At 40.7% G+C, this 21066-nt stretch overlaps 1 protein-coding gene across 1 annotated transcript; it reads right to left on the bottom strand.

Moving 5' to 3' along the window:
• Positions 1-5521: 5521 nt before the first annotated feature.
• LOC117368528 (putative UDP-GlcNAc:betaGal beta-1,3-N-acetylglucosaminyltransferase LOC100288842) lies at positions 5522-17796 on the bottom strand. The gene is made up of 2 exons (XM_033962268.1): positions 17674-17796; positions 5522-6616 (listed from the first exon to the last, which is right to left on the bottom strand). The coding sequence occupies exons 1-2, from the start codon at positions 17713-17715 to the stop codon at positions 5522-5524; spliced, it is 1137 nt and encodes a 378-aa protein (XP_033818159.1). The 5' UTR covers positions 17716-17796.
• Between the last annotated feature and the right edge of the window lie 3270 nt (positions 17797-21066).

Here is a 21066-nt window from a genome sequence, read left to right as displayed (position 1 = left end):
CTCCTTAGTGTAACACAGGGTACAATTTTACAAATAAATAAATAAAATAATCTGCTATTAGATTTACATTTTCCAAAATGGGGATCACTTTGGAGCAATGGATGTCCGCCAACCTTTTTTAGGTGAAGGTCTGCAATGTGAATATGAGAAAACTCCGAGGGCCACCAAAAGAGTTCAAACTTTCACATGCTACTAATTTTGTAAACTGCCTTGACCTGCGTGTTCAGACTGGGCATTAAACATGAAAAATGAATACAAACATTGATTCTACCACACTTCAAGGATATGTTTTAATAACTCACTTTATTTTGGATTGTCAAGAGTAGTAAATTCCAGAAATGATACATCTGACTAACACACGTTAGACTATTTTCAAAAGAGAAAAATGTTGGAAAAGTGGTATAAAGGGGCAGATAGATGTTTTTTTTACCAAACCCTTCCAATTCGCTATTTTCGAAAACTATTTTCTAGGCACATTTCTATGCTGCTCATCTGCAGTTCATCAAAAGAGGCATGGGTTGAGTGGGACTAGGACGGGCTTATGAATTGGATGTTTTTCTGCCATGGTTGAACATTTTTGAATACGTCCAAGGAACAAGTTAGACATTTGAGGCTAGACCTGTTTTAATAATGAATAAGTGCCATAAAGGTGCCCAAATGGATGGATGTAAGCATGACCCCCCCCAATACTCCCCCAGTGGTCACTGACCCACCTCGCACCCCCCAAAGATGTAAATGAAACAGTACATACCTGCCTGTATGACAGCTTCAGATATTATGGCTAGGCCTAGCAGAGCAGCAAGCAGGACTCTGGAGTAGCTTGGCATGCAGTGTAGTCAACCATAGAGATATGGTTGACTATATCCCATGGCCTATGTTCCCTGGGTCGTCTCCCCCCCCCCTTCCCCGGTATGCTGCTCTACTGGGATGTCTGTGTGGCCAATCTAGTACAAATGCTGGCTCCTCCTACATCCCAATGGCTTGTTTTGTGCATTTCTCATTTGGATGGGGTTTTTTTTGTGGGGGGTCCAAAAATGGTTCAAAAAATAAGATGGACAGAGCGCGTTTTTGAAAAAAATAAGATAGACGTTTTGCAGTTTTGAAAATTGACACGTTGGCATCTTCTACAAAACATCTAAACTCGGATTGAGACATCATATTGAAAATGCCCCTCCACATCAAGTGGACGAGACTGAAATTAACACATTTACAGGATTTGAAGAGCATTTCAGCCAACTGTTTGAGGCCACAATGGAAGATTTCAGGAGCCACATGTTGGAGACCACTGCACATAGGGCAAAAAATTGGAACTAAAGAACAATATGTAATATCTGGAAATCTTTTATTTTGTGGCATATGTTCTTCCATGCAGTTGCCTTTTTCAAATGCTGTTTTTCTAGGCATCCAAAAGATTGCTATAGAACAAAAACATGCAAAATTCACCTATGTACAACTTTGCCAAAGGATACCTGCAGGACTTTGAGATGTGGTGTTTTATTGTAAAATGTGGTCTGCAAATCTCATTTTCTACATAATCTATCTGTGTCTGTTTATGAGCTACTTTGCAAGATTTTACATTGCAGCAGATCATAAATTTAAATGAAATTTTGTACATAAAGAACTATTTTATGTATGATGTTTTATGAATGTGAAAAAGTTTGCAAATAGAGTTTCACCCACGAAATGTCAAAAACGTGTTTGCATCTTAATTCATGTGTACTACAAAGGGGTGTTGAAAAGTTTTCAGCCCATCCAACCAGCTTCCTAAATTCTAAGCATTATTTTGCCACTGTAGCTGAAAAGAGTGTTATCTTATTTCATTAAGGGTGGTCTTTGCCGATTTATTGTGTGCTAAATGTTAATGTACCCATTATATTACATTACATTAGGGATTTCTATTCCGCCATTACCTGGCGGTTCAAGGTAATGTTCTATGGACACGTTAGCATTTAACGCATGCTAAATTGGCTAGTGTGCCTTAGTAAAAGACCCCCCTAAGTGCCAATTTGCAGAAGTGAAATTCTATGTTTTGACATTGTTTCAGATAGCTGATTGAACCATATCCACATCATTCTCTTCTTGACTGGGCTGAGAACTTTTCAGTGCCCCCTCGTATCCTTCATCATGGCCTTTCTCTGCTAAATCTACAGAATAAGACTTGTACCTTTTGCTAAAGTCAGCTTGGATGTTATCTTTTTTATACCTGAGTAAATTTTGCCCTGTCTTTCTCTTTCTTCTCTCTGCTGCCATCTTTCAGTGGCTTTTGATGAAGTCCAGCATGACATTTTAATATGATTACCGTACTCTCAAATTTAGGTATAAACCATAAAGTATTAGATTGGTTCGTAGGGTTTTTAACTCTGCGCTCCTATCAGGTAAATGTTGAGGGTAAATCATCTGTAGTATGGAAATTGGTTTGTGGAGTTCCAAAGGGCTCCCCCTTGTCCCCTCTTCTTTTTAACATCTATATGACCACCTTAAGGAAATTAAAGTTAACCGCTTCTGAAACAATTTTTACATATGCAGACAACATTTTTATTCTATTAGAAGTGGATCCAAAGCTGAATAACTTTGCATTAGATATAAATTCACGTATCTCTAGATTGCAAACTTGGGCAACATTTGTTTGGATGGTCTGTGACCCTGAAGTCTGGAGATCTCTTGAAGATTGAATTTTCTTCTAGAATACTGGGCATCCTACTGGATTCTTCATTTTCGTTTCAAAGTCAGATTAACCATCTTTCAAAAAAAATGTTTCTTTAGCCTTTGTATGTTAAGGAAAGTTCATCATTTGTTTCATCAACAACATTTTGCTGTATTGGTACAAGCCATAATTCTGGCGCAGCTGGATTACTGTAATTCAGGGGTGTCCAACCTTTTGGCTTCCCTGGGACGCTATGGCCGAAAAAAATGTTTCTGGGGCCACACAAATGCGCAAATGCTGCAGCAAGGCAGAGGAGGGAGCCGGCAAGATGGTAAACACCCGGGGGCAGCAGAGGAAAACGCTGTATCACCCTCGACCGGAGCCGCACAAAATATTTCACAGGGCCGCAGGTTGGACACCCCTGCTGCAATTTCATCTACTTAAACTTGAGTAAAAACACTTTAGCTGAGGATGTTTCAGTGGTGGAGTCTGGTTAGCTTCTGATTATCAGAGCTAACTGGCCAGTGGCAGCATTTAAATAAGACTGTATAAATAGCTGACCTATCTTTATGCACTAATGCACGGCCATTTAGCTCTGAGTATCAAATTAATGATCTTTGCTTGCTTAAAAAATGGATAATTAATGCTGGCAGTCAGATGTAGCCTGGCATTAAATATATGGGTTTAATATCAGTAGTGAATATCAACAGCACTGCCCACTGCCAACTGAATAGGGGGGAGAGGGACTGTCATTTAAAAGAAAAAAACTATATAAAGCTTGTTTTCTGCATAACTCTGTCAAAACTCGATCAATTTCAATAAAATTTGGCAAACAAAAAAAGAGAACTACAGAGATGATGTACAAAATACCAAGGGCTCCTTTTACTAAGGTGCGCTAGGGCTTTCATGTGCTGAAAAGCGCGCGCTACATTGCCGTGCGCGCTAACCCTTAATGCCAGCATTGAGCTGGCGTTAGTTCTAGAAGTGTAGTGCGCGGTGTAGCATGCAGTAATTTCCTGCATGCGCTAAAAACACTAGCGTATCTTAGTAAAAAGAGCCCCAAGTCTTTAATCAATAAATAAGCAGTTTGTATCCCAAAAATATGGTCCACATAGGGTTATAAATTGGGACCCAACACTGTCCGTGTTTCGAAAAAAACTCCTGTAACTAAAAAGGTTACAGTTAATCCAAGATAAGGCCACCAAATTCATTTATAGGAAGAGGAAATTTGATCATGTATCCCCTCTTTTGTAGACTCTTCATTGGCTTTCTGTCCAGTTTGTATCCAAAAAATATGATCCACATAGGGTTATAAACCAGGATCCAACACAGTCCGTGTTTCGAAAAACCTTCTTCCTCAGGGGTCCTAAAGGTATTAAAACCACATTTTAGGGCACCATTTGGTATACAACTGGATAAAAAAGTACAATTTGGTGGACAGAAAAATGAATCCGGTAAGCTCCTTCGCAGTGCTGTACTGAATAAATTTGCAATAAACTAAGCTAAGCCTACACTCACGCTGACCTCCTCACCTAAATCACATCGCCACCACCTATCGATTATCATCAGGATTTGTATAAATGCTATTTTGCTTTGAACATAAACTGTTACTATGGTTTTCAGTCAGGAAGATCTAATCCTTATTAAAAATTTGTATCCGGAAAGAGGTTATGGTGCTCATAGACTGCTGCGACAGTTTCCATTAAAGAGGTGGAAGAGGATAAGCATTGTTCTGTCCCCATATTCATGGGAGCAGGTTATTTGTGTTGAAGTGTGTGTTTAACATTGCTTTCAATATATACGCACTGCCCGTGGCAGATTATTGCAACTGTCTTTTAAGAATGAGCTCCTCCAGCTCCCCCTGTGTATTGTGGGTTGCTTTCTAGTGGTTGCTGACGCTCTAACACTAGGCTGGCAGCTAGTTCTCTCTTTGAGCATTGGCTAGCTCTCTATGTTTTAGCAACAGTATGGCTTGTAGAGAGCATAGTCACATTAAAAATTCATAGTACTGTTAATCTCTAAAATCACAGTATTATCCTCAGCAAGCAGCTGAAGGACACCTTCCAGTCCCTGAGGCAGGGAATTACACTGGTAGAGGGTGGACTTGGTAAGAGCCACAACTCTATACCAGCAACAAACTGTGAGCTTATTTTCTTTTGTTTTGAGGCTGTATTAAAGAAGATTTGCTTAAAGAATTGAGAGTCCAGCTGGCAATGTTCTGAGACTGCAGTGTGGAAAGGGTTTAACTGATGATATCCCCAGGGAGCGTCATAATAAGTGTAAAATATGTTGTGAAGAAATTGTGAGAAACAGGCTCAACTCATCAACAGTCAGGAAATGGCTGGGCATGATCGGTTTGCTCGGAAGAAAATATCACAACAGTTGAAGCACCAGGTAGCGAAGTGACATCATTTAGGTGAGGTGGCAAGTGTGACTGTAGGCTTATTGCGAATTGATTCAGGATGATATATCCAAAATTTTATTAAAATTGATCAAGTTTTGACAGAATTATGTAGAAACAAGATTTATATTGGGTTTTTTTTCTTTGAAACACAGTGCCAACTGTCCATTTGCCATGCATATGTCAAAAATGCCAAAATGTTGCCTGTCATGATTTGGAACCAAGGGCTGGGCTGAAACTACTCACTGCATTACATGGCAGCCATTGGGCTGATATTAAATCAAGGTTTTCAGGATGTTATACATTCTGTATTACAAAGATTGTGTCAAGAGAATTTAGTATTTCTGAAAGAAATCAAGTGTCCCTAAATTAAATTATATTGCCTGACATCATGTGGACACATGACAAGGGGACCCCCCCCCCAATGATTAATGTTCAGTACAGCAGAATATCTTTGCCCCAAACAGCATTAAGCACTAATCAGAAAAAGACAGAGCCTCATTTTTTAAATATTTCAGTTTGTCCAGATATGTCCAGACCTTGCAGGACACCAGACCATAATAAGTCTGAAGTACTGAGCACTTTTCTCCATCACTGATTTCTCGCCATTCTAAGGTCAGGTCCTCATCCTCCATTCCTGCAGATGTAAAAATAAACTTGTAACAACAGCGGTTGTATATTATGTGCCTGTGCCCAGAAAACCTAGAGCTGTGAATGGGTGCAATGCCAGCATTGTGGGCACAGATGCCAACAAACACATCGGAAGACAGTGACATGGATACTTGGTTGGAAACCACATACACCTTCCGAGCTACATCCTGTGATATGACATAGGCCGTCCCACTGCAGTAGTCCGGGTAGAATTTCTTTTCATATTGCTTCGGAATAAAAAAGCTGTAGCTTTGAGGATCTCTGATAGGTAGTGCCTGATGGATAACTCTACCCATGTAAATATCCTCAGGGTGTGTTCTCAAGCTTAACAAATGATCCACTAGGCTGAGGATATTGACAAACATGTCTTCATTGGCTTTAAGGACAAATCTTGCACTGGGGCAGAATGTCACAATCCACTGCATCATCATTATTGTCTTCAGGGTTTGATTCTGTGAAGAATCTAGGAAGCTTCCTTCTATGATGTCTCCATGGCTTTCAGATTCCTTGAGTACTTCTAACTGGGTTGTTTCTGAGTTGGGCTTTCCTAAAGCAAACATGGTTAGGACTGTGTACTCTTTTATATGTGTTATATTGGCCCACGTTTGTCTGATAAGATCCCTCCTTGTCTTGTTTTCCGGATTGCTGAAGACAACTGACAAAAGGAAGACATCTTGACCAGAGCATGCATTCACTCCACTGATGAGGTAAGACTTAGAAATGTTGTCTTTTACAGCCTCCATGTCTAGTTTCCTGGCTTGCTCCCTGATTTCAAGAACTTTTACATCTGTGTAGGCGACTGGTAATGACTGCAAGAGGTATTCCTCAACAAAGTCTGCTCCAAACAGCAAGGCATGGAAAAGCATAATGTTGAAGAGAATAAAACACCATTGGTGAGTGCGCAGCCTGCAGAGTGCAACCTGCAACAGACAGAAGAAGAGATGTGAACATTGAACAGCACCCAACTCCTTGCAGGTTAGTATTTTATGAGACTATAAATCAGCTATGGACCAAAGACATCCAACACATTGTACTTTCTCATAGGACTTTCTGAACTATGATGGGGAATATCAGCAATTTTGTAGGGGGTCTGCTGATTTTGCTTAATATTCAGATAACATTAAATGGTCCCTCATATACTGATGAAAATACTGTAAACCCTCAATACATTTCTAAAGGAAGAAAAAAAGAAAAGGTACCAGTGATTCAAAGACATTGAAAATCCAGTCTTTGCCAGAGTACAGCAAGCTGTGATATTGACATACTTTCCTGCTCCTATGGTTGGACAGGGCAGAGCACTTGCTAACTATTACCATAGCTCTGCTGCTGAACTCAAAATATTGATATTAACAGCACAGGGAAAAAGTCTTCTTTAAAGTGAGATATCTCAAAAGATTGTTTTTTATCTTTGAATTTGTTCTTCAGTCATGTAATGAGTCTCCTGGAGAAATGAGTATGAGTTCCCTCTAAAATTTCATTGTGATCACAAGTGATTCTGCTGTGATCATTGTGATTCTGCTGAGCTATAGATGGTGTTTTATGACCCTCCCAACCACCAGATTTTTAAATCAGAATGGGTAGTATAGGCTTGATAACACCAAACAACTGGACCCAAAACTCTTGGTCAAAATTACTATCTGTGTTGTAAGAGTTGTTGGGCTCTCATACATGCACACAAAGAACTGAAAACAAAAAGAAATAATAAAGTGAAATTTGGAGAAAAACAGACCTCAATACATGGCTCTTGAATTTACACAATATTCCACTACTAGAGCATAAATCATCAAAGGTCTGAATAAAACTCCACATCAAAAACAAAATCATTCACCCACAGCTTCAGTCCATGTTCTTTAGATCTACACAAAAACACACAGGCCCATTATAGAATAGCACCTGTTTCCATGTGGATCTGTAAAGGGGGCGGGGCCATGGGAGGGGGAATGGGGTGGGGCATATGCATTTCCTTACAATACATGCAGTGTTATAGAATAGTGCAGATCTGCGTCCAACTTGCATGCTGGATTTACACTTGATTTCAGACCGTGTAACTCCTCACATCCGCAGTTGTGCATGGATCTCGGCACTACACGCTATTCTATAAAGTTGCCGATCCTGGAATATCCATTCTAGAATACGGTTCAGTGTCACTTTTGGGGGGTGCCAAATTTTGAGTACCATTTTCCATAAAACATTGCCTAATCCTTGCTATTTAGTACACAAAACTCTTGAGGAAATGTCCACACTTTGTTTTTGAAAATCAACTAAATGTGTGCAAAAGTCCAAACTCCACTCAGAAACATCTCTGGTAGCTGTAGGTTAAAAGTATGGACCAAATAGGATTGAATGCACACAGTTACCTTGGTTAAAGTGAAACAGTTCCTCAGATCCGGCTTTGGCTAGTGAGTGAAGATGGTATATATGTGGATTAATGTATACAAAGACATGTTGGGGAACCATTTTTCTTTGCATCAGATGCCAGAAACCTATTAAAAATCTGCTGAAATGGTGCGCAAACCTAGTTATTATATGTTTCCAGGCTAATGCTTCCCTATAAGCCGGTTTGCTTGGAAATTTTTTTGTCACACAAAATTACCATGAATAGCATTGGGGAAATTTTGCCCCAAAATACAAAATATATGATTCTGATAAGAGCTCCCCAGTGTTAGTGGTATAAATGACTCTAGTGCTTTTGGAGGGTGGGGTCTTTTTCATGCTTATATTTCCCTTCTGTGTGTGTGTTTTCAGGAAAATGAAATCACTGGATAAAATTGGTTCGATTTCAGAATCATGTTTGCAGGCTGATTTCGGGGTTTTTTGCTGCTTTTTTTTTTTACCACCACTTTTACCTAAAAGTGAAGCGAACCAGAAAGAATCCTTGCTTTGAGAAAATATTCCCTGCTTGAGCTCATTTATTCCGTCTGGGTCCTCAGCGTATTTCCTTTGTCCATTTTGTCCACTTGTCATGCATCCACAGTTTACCAACTCATTAACGGCATATAATTGTGACCTGAGCACTTTGCAGCAGTGTGTGGGTAAGGGTGCAGTACATTAAAAATCTGCAGGGTTCAGGTATTATGTTATTTCATCGGTGGAGAAAAGGTTTACATCAAAAGTCTGGAAGCAGCATAGACTTTTTTTTTTTTAACTGTAAGTTTGGGAAATACAACAGCAATATTTTAACCACACAAAAAGGTTCCCATTAGCACAATTTAAATAAAGGAAAGCTCATCCAACTAAAATAGTATGATACCTTGAGAATTGCAATTCTGTTTTTCTGATCTTAATTATTTCAACTCATGTTTTTTCAATATCCCTTTCTTTCAAGGGGATTATTGAGACGCACAGACATATTGGAAAATGGGATAGCTTTTCTCTGGAGAAGGGTGCTTCGCTGTGAAAATGGCATCCATAGTACTTACCTGTACTAAGCACGTACTGTTCACCCCATAGCCCAAACTGGTATTCCTGGTCTGTGGCATAGCTTAAAATAAGAAACAATGGAACAAGCACTTACCTGCATGGTAAAACAGAATTACATTCGGGATTTCTGGACTTTCTTAGTTCACTAATTTGTATCCACTTATTTAACAGCACAAACCAAGTGGCTGTATTTAAAATTCAAGAGGTGGTTGTTGTAGCGATTATGGATCTTTAAGGATGATGTTTCTTTTCCAAGTCATTTCGATATGCCTGCCCCAGCTCATCTGACCACAGCAAGGAAATGTGAGACTAGGGCCGGATCAGGTAGCAGAGAGGTAAGATGCACAGCTAGAACTGTACACGTGACACCAAAATTCACCCACAAAATTAATAGTTCAAAGGGCAAAATCTTTTGAACCAGGACTATTGACACCAGGAGACTTAGGTGGTCTTGTAGTGCTTTTTTAAGCTATTATTGTTACCATGAAGAGAAAAGCCAAATATCACAGGGTTTGTGTTTTATGCAGAGGAAAACTACAACTTTAGGTCTGCTAAATGCATGTTTTGCAAAGGCTTGGTTTCCCTGCTCTGTATCATCAGGAGGAGACTCCGCTGCCGCAAGTGATTTTGTTTTCGGTGGGTATTGGTTTTCTGCTGGGTCAAGCATCTCTGAATTGTGCAATCTGATACCATCTGAAGCCACCTGCACACAATCTGATACTGACTCAGAATGAGGAATATGTAAATGCAAGTACATTGCATGCCATTCAATGGAAAGAATCCTCACTACACATAACACAAGGCTTCCCAAATGTGTCTCACCACAGCCTGACAGGTCTGATGAGTATATAAAAGCCTCAGTAGCTTATGGAAGTTACTAGAGGCATGCAGATTTATCTAATAGTGGATAGCCTGAAATCCTGAAAGGCTGTGGCATCCTCAGCACAGGTTCAAGAAGCCTTGAACTAACAGTAGAAAGTTTACTGGTGTTTGAGCTCAGCTCTTTTAGCTCTTTCGCTAAGCTAACTTAGATAGGGTTACCAGACGTCTGGGGAAACCTAGACATGTCCTCTTTTTAGAGGACTATCCGGGCACCCGGAGGGATTTCCAAAACCTGGCAGTTTGTCCAGGTTTTAGAAGTCCTGAGCTCAGAGGCTGCATCTGGAAGACTTTGTGCATGTCTGGCTGTCATCGTGATGATGTCATATGCGCGCAAGCGTGTGACATCATTCTGTTGACATCTGCCCATGCACAAAAGCTTCCAAATGCGGCCTTCAAGCTCGGGGAGGTTTGCGTGGGGGCAGGACTGGGGGACGAATGGGGTGGAGCTAGAGGTGGAATGGGGCAGGAATGGGGTGGGGCCAGGCATCCTCTTTTTTTCAAAGAGGAAATCTGGCAACCCTAAACTTAGATATAAAGGTTCCTTTTCCTTCTAGATAAATGAACCAGTGGCATAGCCAGACAGTCAATTGTGGGTGGGCATCTCTCTTTCCCTTCTTTCCCATCCCCTCCAGCCTGTGCAGCAGCCTCTTTCTTTCCCTTCTCGTTCTTTCCCTTCTCACCCCTCCCCCAGCCCATGCAGCATCTCTTTCCTTCTCTTCCTACCCCTCCCTGCCTGAGCAGCAGCCTCTCTTTTTTATTTTATGTATTAATCTGTAAAATTTTGGAGTGATCTCCCCTGGGAGATTCATTGTTATTTTCATACGTTACTGAAATCATATCTGTTTTCAAAATATTTGTTATAAGATCATTTTCTAATATTGTGTTGCAATATAGGTCTTTATTTCAATTTTGTAATTCCTGGACAAGTTGGTCCAGTTCTTTATTATTGTTATCCGTCCTTGAACTAATTAGGTAACAGTGGTATAGAAAAATCTGTATAACACTATATAACATAACATTTTATATTGTACAGCCCTGATTATTGTATCAGTATTTTTTTGTTATCCTGCTGTGAACCTCTAAAGAGGGATAAAGTGGGCTATAAGTCCTCTAACGTAACATTAAATATAATATACACTCTGCTATCTAGAGCCTATGGGCCATATTTACTAGAGCTTAGTGTGTACTAATGGACATTGGTGTGTATTAAGGTTCTATAAATGATGCCGAGCAATGCCTACATTGGCGCGGTTGTCAATATAAAAAGGGCTAAAATCTTATAAGAATAGGCTGTCACACAAATATATAATCATAGACAGGTATTTCAGAGAGAAACCAGGGGTCTCAAGTGCTCCCAGCCAGAAGCCCGATGTATATTACAAAGCTAGTGGCTTATTCGGTGAGCTATCATCTGTCCCGTTTATACTCTCTATACCAGTATTTTATAATTGTTTTTTATCTTTTTATGTTTTTATATATACATTTTTTAATGCTTTTTTTGTGCGCTTTTCTACATTTAGCACAGCTGAATTACTAATGTATTGCTCTTCCGTTTTAATGAAAATTACTTAGCTTTCATGTTCTTTGGCTGAAAGTATCATATATCAAGAAAATTGATATATGATACTTTCAGCCAAAGAACATGAAAGCTAAGTAATTTTCATTAAACGGAAGAGCAATACATTAGTAATTCAGCTGTGCTAAATGTAGAAAAAAGCACAAAAAAAGCATTAAAAAATGTATATATAAAAACATAAAAAGATAAAAAACAATTATAAAATACTGGTATAGAGAGTATAAACGGGACCGATGATAGCTCACCGAATAAGCCTCTAGCTTTGTAATATACATCGGGCTTCTGGCTGGGAGCACTTGAGACCCCTGGTTTCTCTCTGAAATACCTGTCTATGATTACATATTTGTGTGACAGCCTATTCTTATAAGATTTTAGTGTGATTCACAAATTTTGGAAAGTGGGAATATAAAAAGGGCACCATTTATAGAATCACACCTAGTGGTGCCCAAGTGTTGCTAGACATAGATGTTGCTGCATTAGGCCAGCTTTTCACTCTCCTAATTTGGTGGTTACTATGTCAGATGCCCAACAATGTCTAAATCAACTACACCTATTCTCCACCCATAACCATGCCTTTTTTTTAGTTAGGCATCTTTAGACATCCTTAGGCATAGGAGGACACCTCCACTTAGGCATCGCTAGGCATCCTAAGAGTTCGGCGCCAAACTCTTAAATTAATGAATGTTTTTTTCTTTTATTGGCTGAAAACCAGCGTGGTCAATTGCCACACCGAATAAGCCAATAAAAAATAGGCATGGATCTCGAACTTAGGCATCACTAGGCAGATGCAATTAGGGTGCCTAGCGGCGCCTAATGTAAGCACCCTTTATAGAATCTGGCCCTACGTTCCAAGTGACCCATTGTATTCTATGAGTTTGAGTAAATGTGGCCCTAAATGTCACAGTTCCAAGCTATTATTGTGTCATAGTATGTCTGCCTATCTTCTGACAGTAGATTTTATAAAGCTACGTTCCTGACAAGAATACAGAGCTAAATGTGTACAGCCTGTCCAAGGGTAGTTTTACCCGAGGAAGCAAAGACATTTCCAGAGTCCAGCTAGGGAATGGTTTATACTGGTATACTCGCTGTAGAAAATTCAGCTGTGTGTGCATAAGTTAACCCAGCAACTTTATGTATGGTACAGAGTAGGTAGAAGTGTAAGCACACAAATTTTCCATGGTCATTTGGGAAGCTGAGGTACATGCATATTTTACTTTGAAAATTCACAAAAGTCTGTGCAAGGGAAAAATATGAGCCAGGTTATTCCTGTGTCCTTATAACATGTGGCTGAAAGATAACATTGTTACATATTCTCAAATAATAATTATAATACAGTATATGTAAAGCAGCGTCTCACAAACTTTGTCATTAAGTTGACGTCCGCGCATGCGTGAAGACCCTCCAGACGGGCCCTCAGCCGCCAGTGGCGGGTGCCGGGAGGGAAGACACGTGGAGAGAAGGAGAGGCGCCGGCTGACTGCCTACAGGATGTACCTTTCGCCGCGAGGCAGTCAGCCGGTGCCTCTCCTCCTCCCCGGCGTCTTGCTCCTGCCCTGCTTCACTGCTAGACCACCAGGTAAGGTGTGGAGAGGTCTGGATGGCAGGAGGGAGGTGGTTAGAGACGGTCCTGAAATTATTCATGAATTTTCCTCATTCGCAGGCCTACTCTGCCCCTAACCAATATGCCTATGTGTTTTCACGTGTGTGTGAAGGCATTATGGACCCATGGACTCATCTCCATACAAATATAACCATAAGCAAATTCTTGACCTTACATTCTTTAAAAGAAAATGGCATTTAATATAGCAAATGTGATGCTTCTGATTATTCCTTATCTAAGGCTTGTCTTCTTCAGCTACACGTAAGGCTTTGATTCCTCATAACTTTTCTGGCAGCTTTCCCCTTGTGCTATTTTTGTTGCCATCGTTCCCAGTTATGCTATGTCTGGCAGCAACAGCTAATACGCCGAGGATCTGTCAGATTGTGGATTAACAGCGAGAACAAGTGTCCAGAGCATCTCTGCCATATGGCAACGTGATAGCATTTTAACTGGAGCCGGGCAGCCCACAGAACTGCACTGAGGATCTGTTTTTAAGGAGCTGTAATCCATTACACAGTCTTGGATGTTGCTACTTTTTTCCAGACTCTTCTTTCTTTATTAAATGCTTTTCTTCTTTATAAAAAATAAAATTCTCAGTATTTGTTCTGTATTTTCATCTGTTTTGTATATCTTGACTCATGCACTGTCAAAGAATTGTTAAGAGAGTGCTAAGGTAAAGATTATTATTTGTGTGTTGGAATCATATTGGACATTACATTACATTAGTGACTTCTATTCCGCCTTTACCTTGCGGTTCAAGGCGGATTATATAAGAATTGTTATGATCTTAATACATAAGCTTATATAGGAACATTTTCTAATTTGCTAAGGAGAAGATTGGTAAAGTCGGTGGTGTTTGGAACATTGTTGGTAGAGTTATATTGGTTTTATGTGTTTTTTGAAGAGTAAGGTTTTTTGTTTCTTTTTTGAAAGTTTTGTAGTCTGTGGTTGAAGTCAGCAGATTGGTGAGTTGTCGGTCTAGTTTTGCTGCTCTGGTGGCCAGAAGGTTGTCATATATTTTTTTTCATTTGACCTTTTTGGTTGGCGGGTGTGCGAAGATTGTGTGGATTCTCCTGTGTCTGAATGAGGTGGAATGAGTTAGTCGATTGTTCCAGTATGGAGAGCTGTTTCCGTTTATGGCTTTGAAAAGTAGGCAATTTGAAGTGTATTCTGGCTTGTATTAGGAGCCAGTGTGAGTCGTGGTAGGCCTCCGTGATGTGGTCGTACTTTTTTTAGAGAGTAGATAAGTGTTTTGTATTGTTTGGAGTTGTTTTATCTTTGTTGTTGGGCAGGGGAGATATAGAATGTTGCAGTAGTCTATTAAGCCTAGGATTAGAGATTGAACCACCAGTTGGAATTGTTTTCTGTTGAAGAATTTTCTGACTTGTCTAAGGTTTCTCATAGTGGCGAATGATGTTTTTATAATTTTGTTGATTTGTGGTTGCATAGTACAACCTCTATCTATCAACACTCCGAGTAGTTGTAGCGTGGGATGGATGGGGTATGAGATTGAGTTAATTTCTATGTTTGTCAAGGTTGGGGTTTTGCAGTTTTCAAGGAGGATGAAGTTTGTTTCGCCCGGGTTAAGTTTTAGTTTGTGTTCTTTCATCCATGTTGCTACTGTCTCAAGTGTTCTGTGTATTGGACCATATTCTACATATGATGCCTAAAAAATCAGCGCCGACAAGGACAGCACATAGCCAGAGAAGAGACCTTCACAGAGAAACCTTTCCTAGTTGTGGGCTGGAAGTGAAGGTAAAGTGTTTAAGTCTGCCATGGTGACAGCTGATAAGAAGCTTCCAGAGAGAGACTGGCAGGGTGAGAAGTCTGCCATATAGACTGAAGACTTGTATGTTAAAGGTATTGGCTAAGGACTCCTGATATGGGCATTTTAGCCACAACACGTTGTGTTTCGAATTTTTGAAGCATGTCATATGTGGAGCTTTTATGCATCTGTACTTTTGGATTGTTTAGCCTTTCCACGTATCTTTCATCCTTGGACTAGCAGGGACCCCTGAGGAAGACTCTATTGTCGAACACGGACCGTGTTGGGTCCAACATTCCCAGCAGACTAGGTCCTTAAGGTTTTTATGTGGATTGCTATGTTGATTTTTTAATATATATTTTTTAATAAAGTCCAGTTCAGGAACATCATCTCTCCATAGTGTTTTTTTGGTTTCTCTTGGACTTTTTCTCTGTGGATTTCCCAGGGTCAATTTCTTTGCTCTTGAGTCCTATGACTTGTCAGATGTTTTTATGACCGATTGATTGACTCATTGATTTGAATTGCAGTTTTGGTTGCTATATAAGTTTGAAGACCTGGCTCTTTCTGATCATCTTTATTGCACAACTTGATAGATACACTGTCCAAAATGTTATGCAATAGACAGAGAGTGCGAATCTGGAAAAGGGATGTAGTTAGGGGGGGTCAGATTGTGGAAGTTCTTTTAAGTTATGCATTTAGTTTATGTGCTGATATGCACACAATGTAGGTATAGGCATTTAGGCCAGATATTCTTTGGTCTAAATGGGTGCGCCTAACAGTTATGACGTATAACTGGTGCTAAGCATGATTCTACAAGTTGCGTATAATTTTTATAGAATCACACTTAGCACTGCACTAATCAGCACCAAATTTTTAAGTATGATATATTTATTTATTTTATTGTTGTATTAAAAATGTATGTACCGTCTACAACTAGGCAGTTTACAGAGTATAAACATAAATCTTTGGAACAAACACCACAAAGCAACATCTTACAAACAATTGCATTTTCAATAATTTATTAAAATCTTACCCCCCCCCCAAAAAACACACACACTTTTACAAAATCTTACCTCCCCCCTTTTACAAAATCGTGATAACGTTTTTTTAGCGCAGGCCGGCGCGCTGCTCCAGACACTCAGAGTTCCTATCAGCGTCGGGAGCGGCACAGAGCATTCAGCAAGCTGGCCTGCGCTAAAAAATGCTATCGCAGTTTTGTAAAAGGGGAGGTTAACTGGTCAGAACACAGCCGTAACTGTCCCACTATTGCGTTCCATGTAATACCTGCAATACAAAAAGCAGTGGCTCTGGTTTCAGCATATCTACCTCGCATTATTGGTTCCAACAACTTTTGATTTTCAGATCTCAAGCTCTATTAGGCTGATAAGGTACTACCACACTAGTAAAATACCATGGTGCTTGGTGGTAGACAGTTTGATGAATTGCAGAAATCACTTTATGTTGGACTCAAAATGCAATCTGTAGCCAATGCGATTTCTTCAAAGCAGGTGTAATATGGGCTGTTCTTTCAACACCCATAACCAACCTTGCTGCTGCATTCTGTAATAACTGTAAAGCCCTACTCCTTGTTTTAGAAACACCGAGGTAAAGAGCATTACAGTAGTCCAGTTGGGATAATACCATCCCTTGTACAAGAAGGCCCTTAGGCCCGTATTCTGTAGACGGTGCCATTATCGGCAGCCACCTTAAACAATGTGGCCAATCGTGTGTTAGTCACGCAAGAGTGCTGTTTACAAAATTGTGGCTATGTGAAATGTAAGTGTAGGCCAGGATTTTCAAAGCATACATTTCTGGCACATCCATGGAGGCTCCTTATGATGTCTAATGCCACTCCAGGGTTAACCATGCCTACAGTAGCATTAGGTGTTATAAGGCACTTCTGTAGGCATGATAATGGCGCTTTTTTTGGAGGCACCCTGTATTTATTTTTTTAAATTGCATTTTAATTGGTTTTTAATTGGCACAGCCAATTAGTGCACTGATTAAACCAATTAGGAAGTGGTAGGACGCCTACCACTGCCTAACTTAGAATGCCATTTTTAGAATCAGGCCCTTACTGTTTAAATAAGCCAGAAAGAAAAGTTTATAGTGAGGGAATTTTATGAGAAACTGAGATTGAAAAATGATAAACTGAATGAGAAAAATGTTGTAGCGAGCTGTAAATTCTATGAGGGTGAATATTGTAGGCTACTGATGCACTGTTTGTGCACTTGTTAGAGTCTCATTTTCATGTAATTTTAATTTATACGACACTGATTTGTAGGGTTACCTGATTTTACTTTAGTAAAATCCGGACCCCTAGACCCGTCCCCAGGCTTGCCCAGTTCCACCCATCCGTGCCCTGTTATGCCCCAGAATCCCACCCCCAAATCCCGCCCTAGCCCCGCTTCCTGCTCTCATTGGGCAGGAGGGCATCTGCGTATGCACAGATGCCCTCCTGCCCGACGCGATTTCGAGGAAGCTTTTCAAATCCCGGACAAAGTGCTGTGTTTTGAAAAGCCATCCGGACCCCCGGAGATGTCCTTAAAAGGAGGACATGTCCGGGGATATCCAGACGTCTGGTAACCCTACCAAGACAGAGATTGTGGTTTGTAACTGCCACGTCCCAAACACAATCTTTCTACAGCTTTCCTCAGTCAGACAGCAGGGTCTGGCCATAGCCAGACCTCAGAGCAATTCAAAGGTGTTCAGCAGCAAAAGTAATATTGGCTTACCTCAGCCAAGCAGAGCACATAAGAGTTGTAGTCAAGATGCATACGGGAATCACCTCTTCCTCCTTCTTTCCCCTGGGCCTCCTCTAGCTAGTTCTGGCCTGGTCTCATACTTCCTGGTTCCTGTTTCCCTGACTCCTCCTTCCCATGCCACTTCCCCCTAAGGAGGAGCTACCTATATTATGATGGTTCTGACACTGTGAGGGAGTATCCAGCAGGGGAAGTGGTAGTGTCTGCTAGATTCCCTCACAGGGCCCCTAATCTCTCCCTTAATTGTATTCCTTCATTTGAGACTAAAGATGTTTAGCTTAACTTCCATAAATTAAATTATGTGCAAAATATTACATTAAAAGAGGACCAGCATTCTAGTCATCATGCACGGATCAACAATGGCAGCAAAGAATGGCAAAGGAGCAGAGAAGACCAGACCTTCAAAGTGAAGCTTTTAATGTTACCAATTTGATTGATATATCGGTTAATTTGTATTGTCTAATTGTTGAGTGGACAAGCTGAGGACTCCTGATGCAGGCTTTGTAGCCAAAATATGGTCCATTTTTCTTATTCTACTTCCTATTGGGGACATTAAAAGCTTCACTTTGAAGGGCTGATCTTCTCTGCTCCTTTGTTTATCTATTTAGCTTTGTGCAGAGTTTTGATGATGACTTCTTTTTTGCTTAGCAAAAAATGGCAAGATATGGAGTGCTGAAGGAGGTGATCAATTCAACCAGAGCCACTAGCAAAAAAATTCAGAGGAGAGTGTGGAGCAGTGGTTAAAACTATAGTTCATAGCACCCTGAGGTTGTGGGTTCAAACCCTACACTGCTCCCTGTGACCCTGGGCAAGTCGACAAATCTTCCACTACCCCAGGTATATTAGATAGATTGTAGATAATAGCACGCGGGAACACATTTTCCCATCCCAGCGAGTTCTTTTCCTATCCCTGCCCCTTTCCTGCAAGCTCCGTCCTCATCTACACAAACCTGAAACACTTTAAAATCATAAGTGTTCGAGGCTTCTGCGGTTAAGGTAGAGCTTACAGGAATGGGGGCAGGGACAGGGACAGCGACAAAACTCACAGGGACGGGACAGAGAAATTGAGTTCCTGTGGGGATGGGGGAAAATGTGCCCACTAATACGTATACTCTTAGGAAAAGGGTTAGTTAAACTCCAATAATATTACCTCAAAATCAGAACCCCATGTGGACAACAAACCTCCCCTCTGCACCACTAGCAGGCTTTAATTTCACACACACAAGCCAATCACACAACAGGTAGTAACAGGGAAAAAGAAAGGAAAGAAAGGTGGAGAAAAAGCCTCAGTTCAGCTTCATCTGGCAAAAAACTCTACCTTTCAAGGCTAACCCTGTACTCCAAAATATAGAACCAGTAGAGCTACCATAGAGCTTTTTCTACTGGTTCTATATTTTGGAGTACAGGGTTAGCCTTGAAAGGAGGAGTTTTTGCCAGATGAAGCTGAACTGAGGCTTTTTCTCCACCTTTCTTTTTCCCTGTTACTACCTGTTGTGTGATTGGCTTGTGTGCGTGTGAAATTAAAGCCTGTTAGTGTTGCGGAGGGGAGGTTTGTTGTCCATATGGGGTTCTGATTTTGAGGTAATATTATTGGAAAAATGTGCCCCCCCATATCATTATCTAATAGATTGTGAGCTCACCAGGACAGATAGAGAAAATGCTTGCGGTTAAGGTAGAGCTTACAGGAATGGGGGCAGGGACAGCGACAAAACTCACGGAGACGGGACAGGAAAATTGAGTTCCTGTGGGGATGGAGAAAAATGTACCCCCGTGTCATTATCTAATAGATTGTAAGCTCACCAGGACAGATAGAGAAAATACTTGAAGTGCCTGTATGTAAACCGCTTTGCATGTGGTTGTCTAACTGCAAAAAGGCAGTATACAATCCCTTATCCAAGTTCCACTTAACTGCTCTCTGCCCAGACAAGGAACTATTTCACAGAAATAGTTTGATCATTAAGTACTGTTGAAGATTACAGAAAATATGATGCCACTTGCAACAGTTGAACAAAGTGGCTTCAGAAAGTTTTGCCAGCAGTAGATGCCTGCTGTCTGATTTCCAAGTAAATGCAATCTGATACGAAGCTTAAACAAACTGTATGACATTCACAAGAACTTGCTTATTACGGAATTACAACAGGTGGAATGTGTTTCTGTAACAGCAGATCTTTGGAGCAGCTACAAGCGCATTTTTCTGGAAATGACCTTTCATTACATATACAAGGAGACACTGCTGTGCTATTCCCGTGCTTTGGCAGTTTGAAGGTTTAAACATTCCCGCATTGGGGAGAAGATTCCTCAGATAACGGCTGAACTGTTTGCGGAAGTCCACATAACAAATAAGATCATCTGCTGCGTTATTGTCAGTGCAGCAAATATTACAAAAGCCTTGCGTCTTCCGAATGACATTTGTTGATGATGGTAATGAAAGAATGGCAGTTCATGTTCTAAAGAGTCCAACGGCCAGTTACTTTCCAAGTCACAGGTGGTCAAAGCTGCTGATGTCGGATCTCTGTTTGATGCAGTTGTAGATGAATTATACCCTGATGGCATTGAGTCAGCTGGTTTCCACAAGATCAAGAGATGAGCCAATCACACACTCAATCTTGTAGCGACTGTTGATAGTTATGAAACATGAACAGATTGTTCAACAAGAAAATGTTTGACAGGACCATGGGAAAAGTACAGGTTTTTAGAAATGCAGTCAATTGGAGCCAAAGGTGCAGATGGTGTTGAAGAGGTGGCTGCTCTTACATTCCTCAACCTGGATCTAGGATGATTCATCACAGCCATTTCAACTCCGAATCGGTCACGATGCATGATCCCTGCCATCTGTGCCTCTCTCTTCCGTTCTCCCCAGTTCACCACCTTTCCTGTACGTCAACTTCCTTCCCTCTCAGGCATCACGCAAAATGCTGCCACCACTAGGAAAAGGGCACAGCAGACAAATTGCAGGCAAACATGCCCCAAAAGAGGTTTCCATGCCCCCACATGCCTCTCCCTCTCCTTTCTGTGCTCTCTTAGAATGTGACAATTCATCACTCTACCACGGCTTTCCTTCTCCAGTGCCTGTCCCCTCTCGGAATGGGACAATTCATCGTGGCCAGTTCATCGCGACTGCGATGAAACATCTCACGATGAACTGACTACAATGAATCATCCCAATTCCACTCAACCCATTCTGCACAAGGTGGGTTTCAGATTACTTAGTTATCAGTCGAATGGTTACAATTGAAGTAGAGAAGACATAAGAATGTTAACAAAAAATAAGACTAGAATTGAGCTGCAGTTTGAGGACAGCTACAGTCGTTACTTCTAAATCTTCTCGACTATTGTAACAGTGTCTATTTGACATGTACCAAGAAA

This window comes from Geotrypetes seraphini, chromosome 10 (genome assembly GCF_902459505.1).
Source record: "Geotrypetes seraphini chromosome 10, aGeoSer1.1, whole genome shotgun sequence".
In the NCBI taxonomy this organism is placed as follows: Eukaryota; Metazoa; Chordata; class Amphibia; order Gymnophiona; family Dermophiidae; genus Geotrypetes; species Geotrypetes seraphini.
This window is presented reverse-complemented; position numbering and strand designations above follow the sequence as displayed.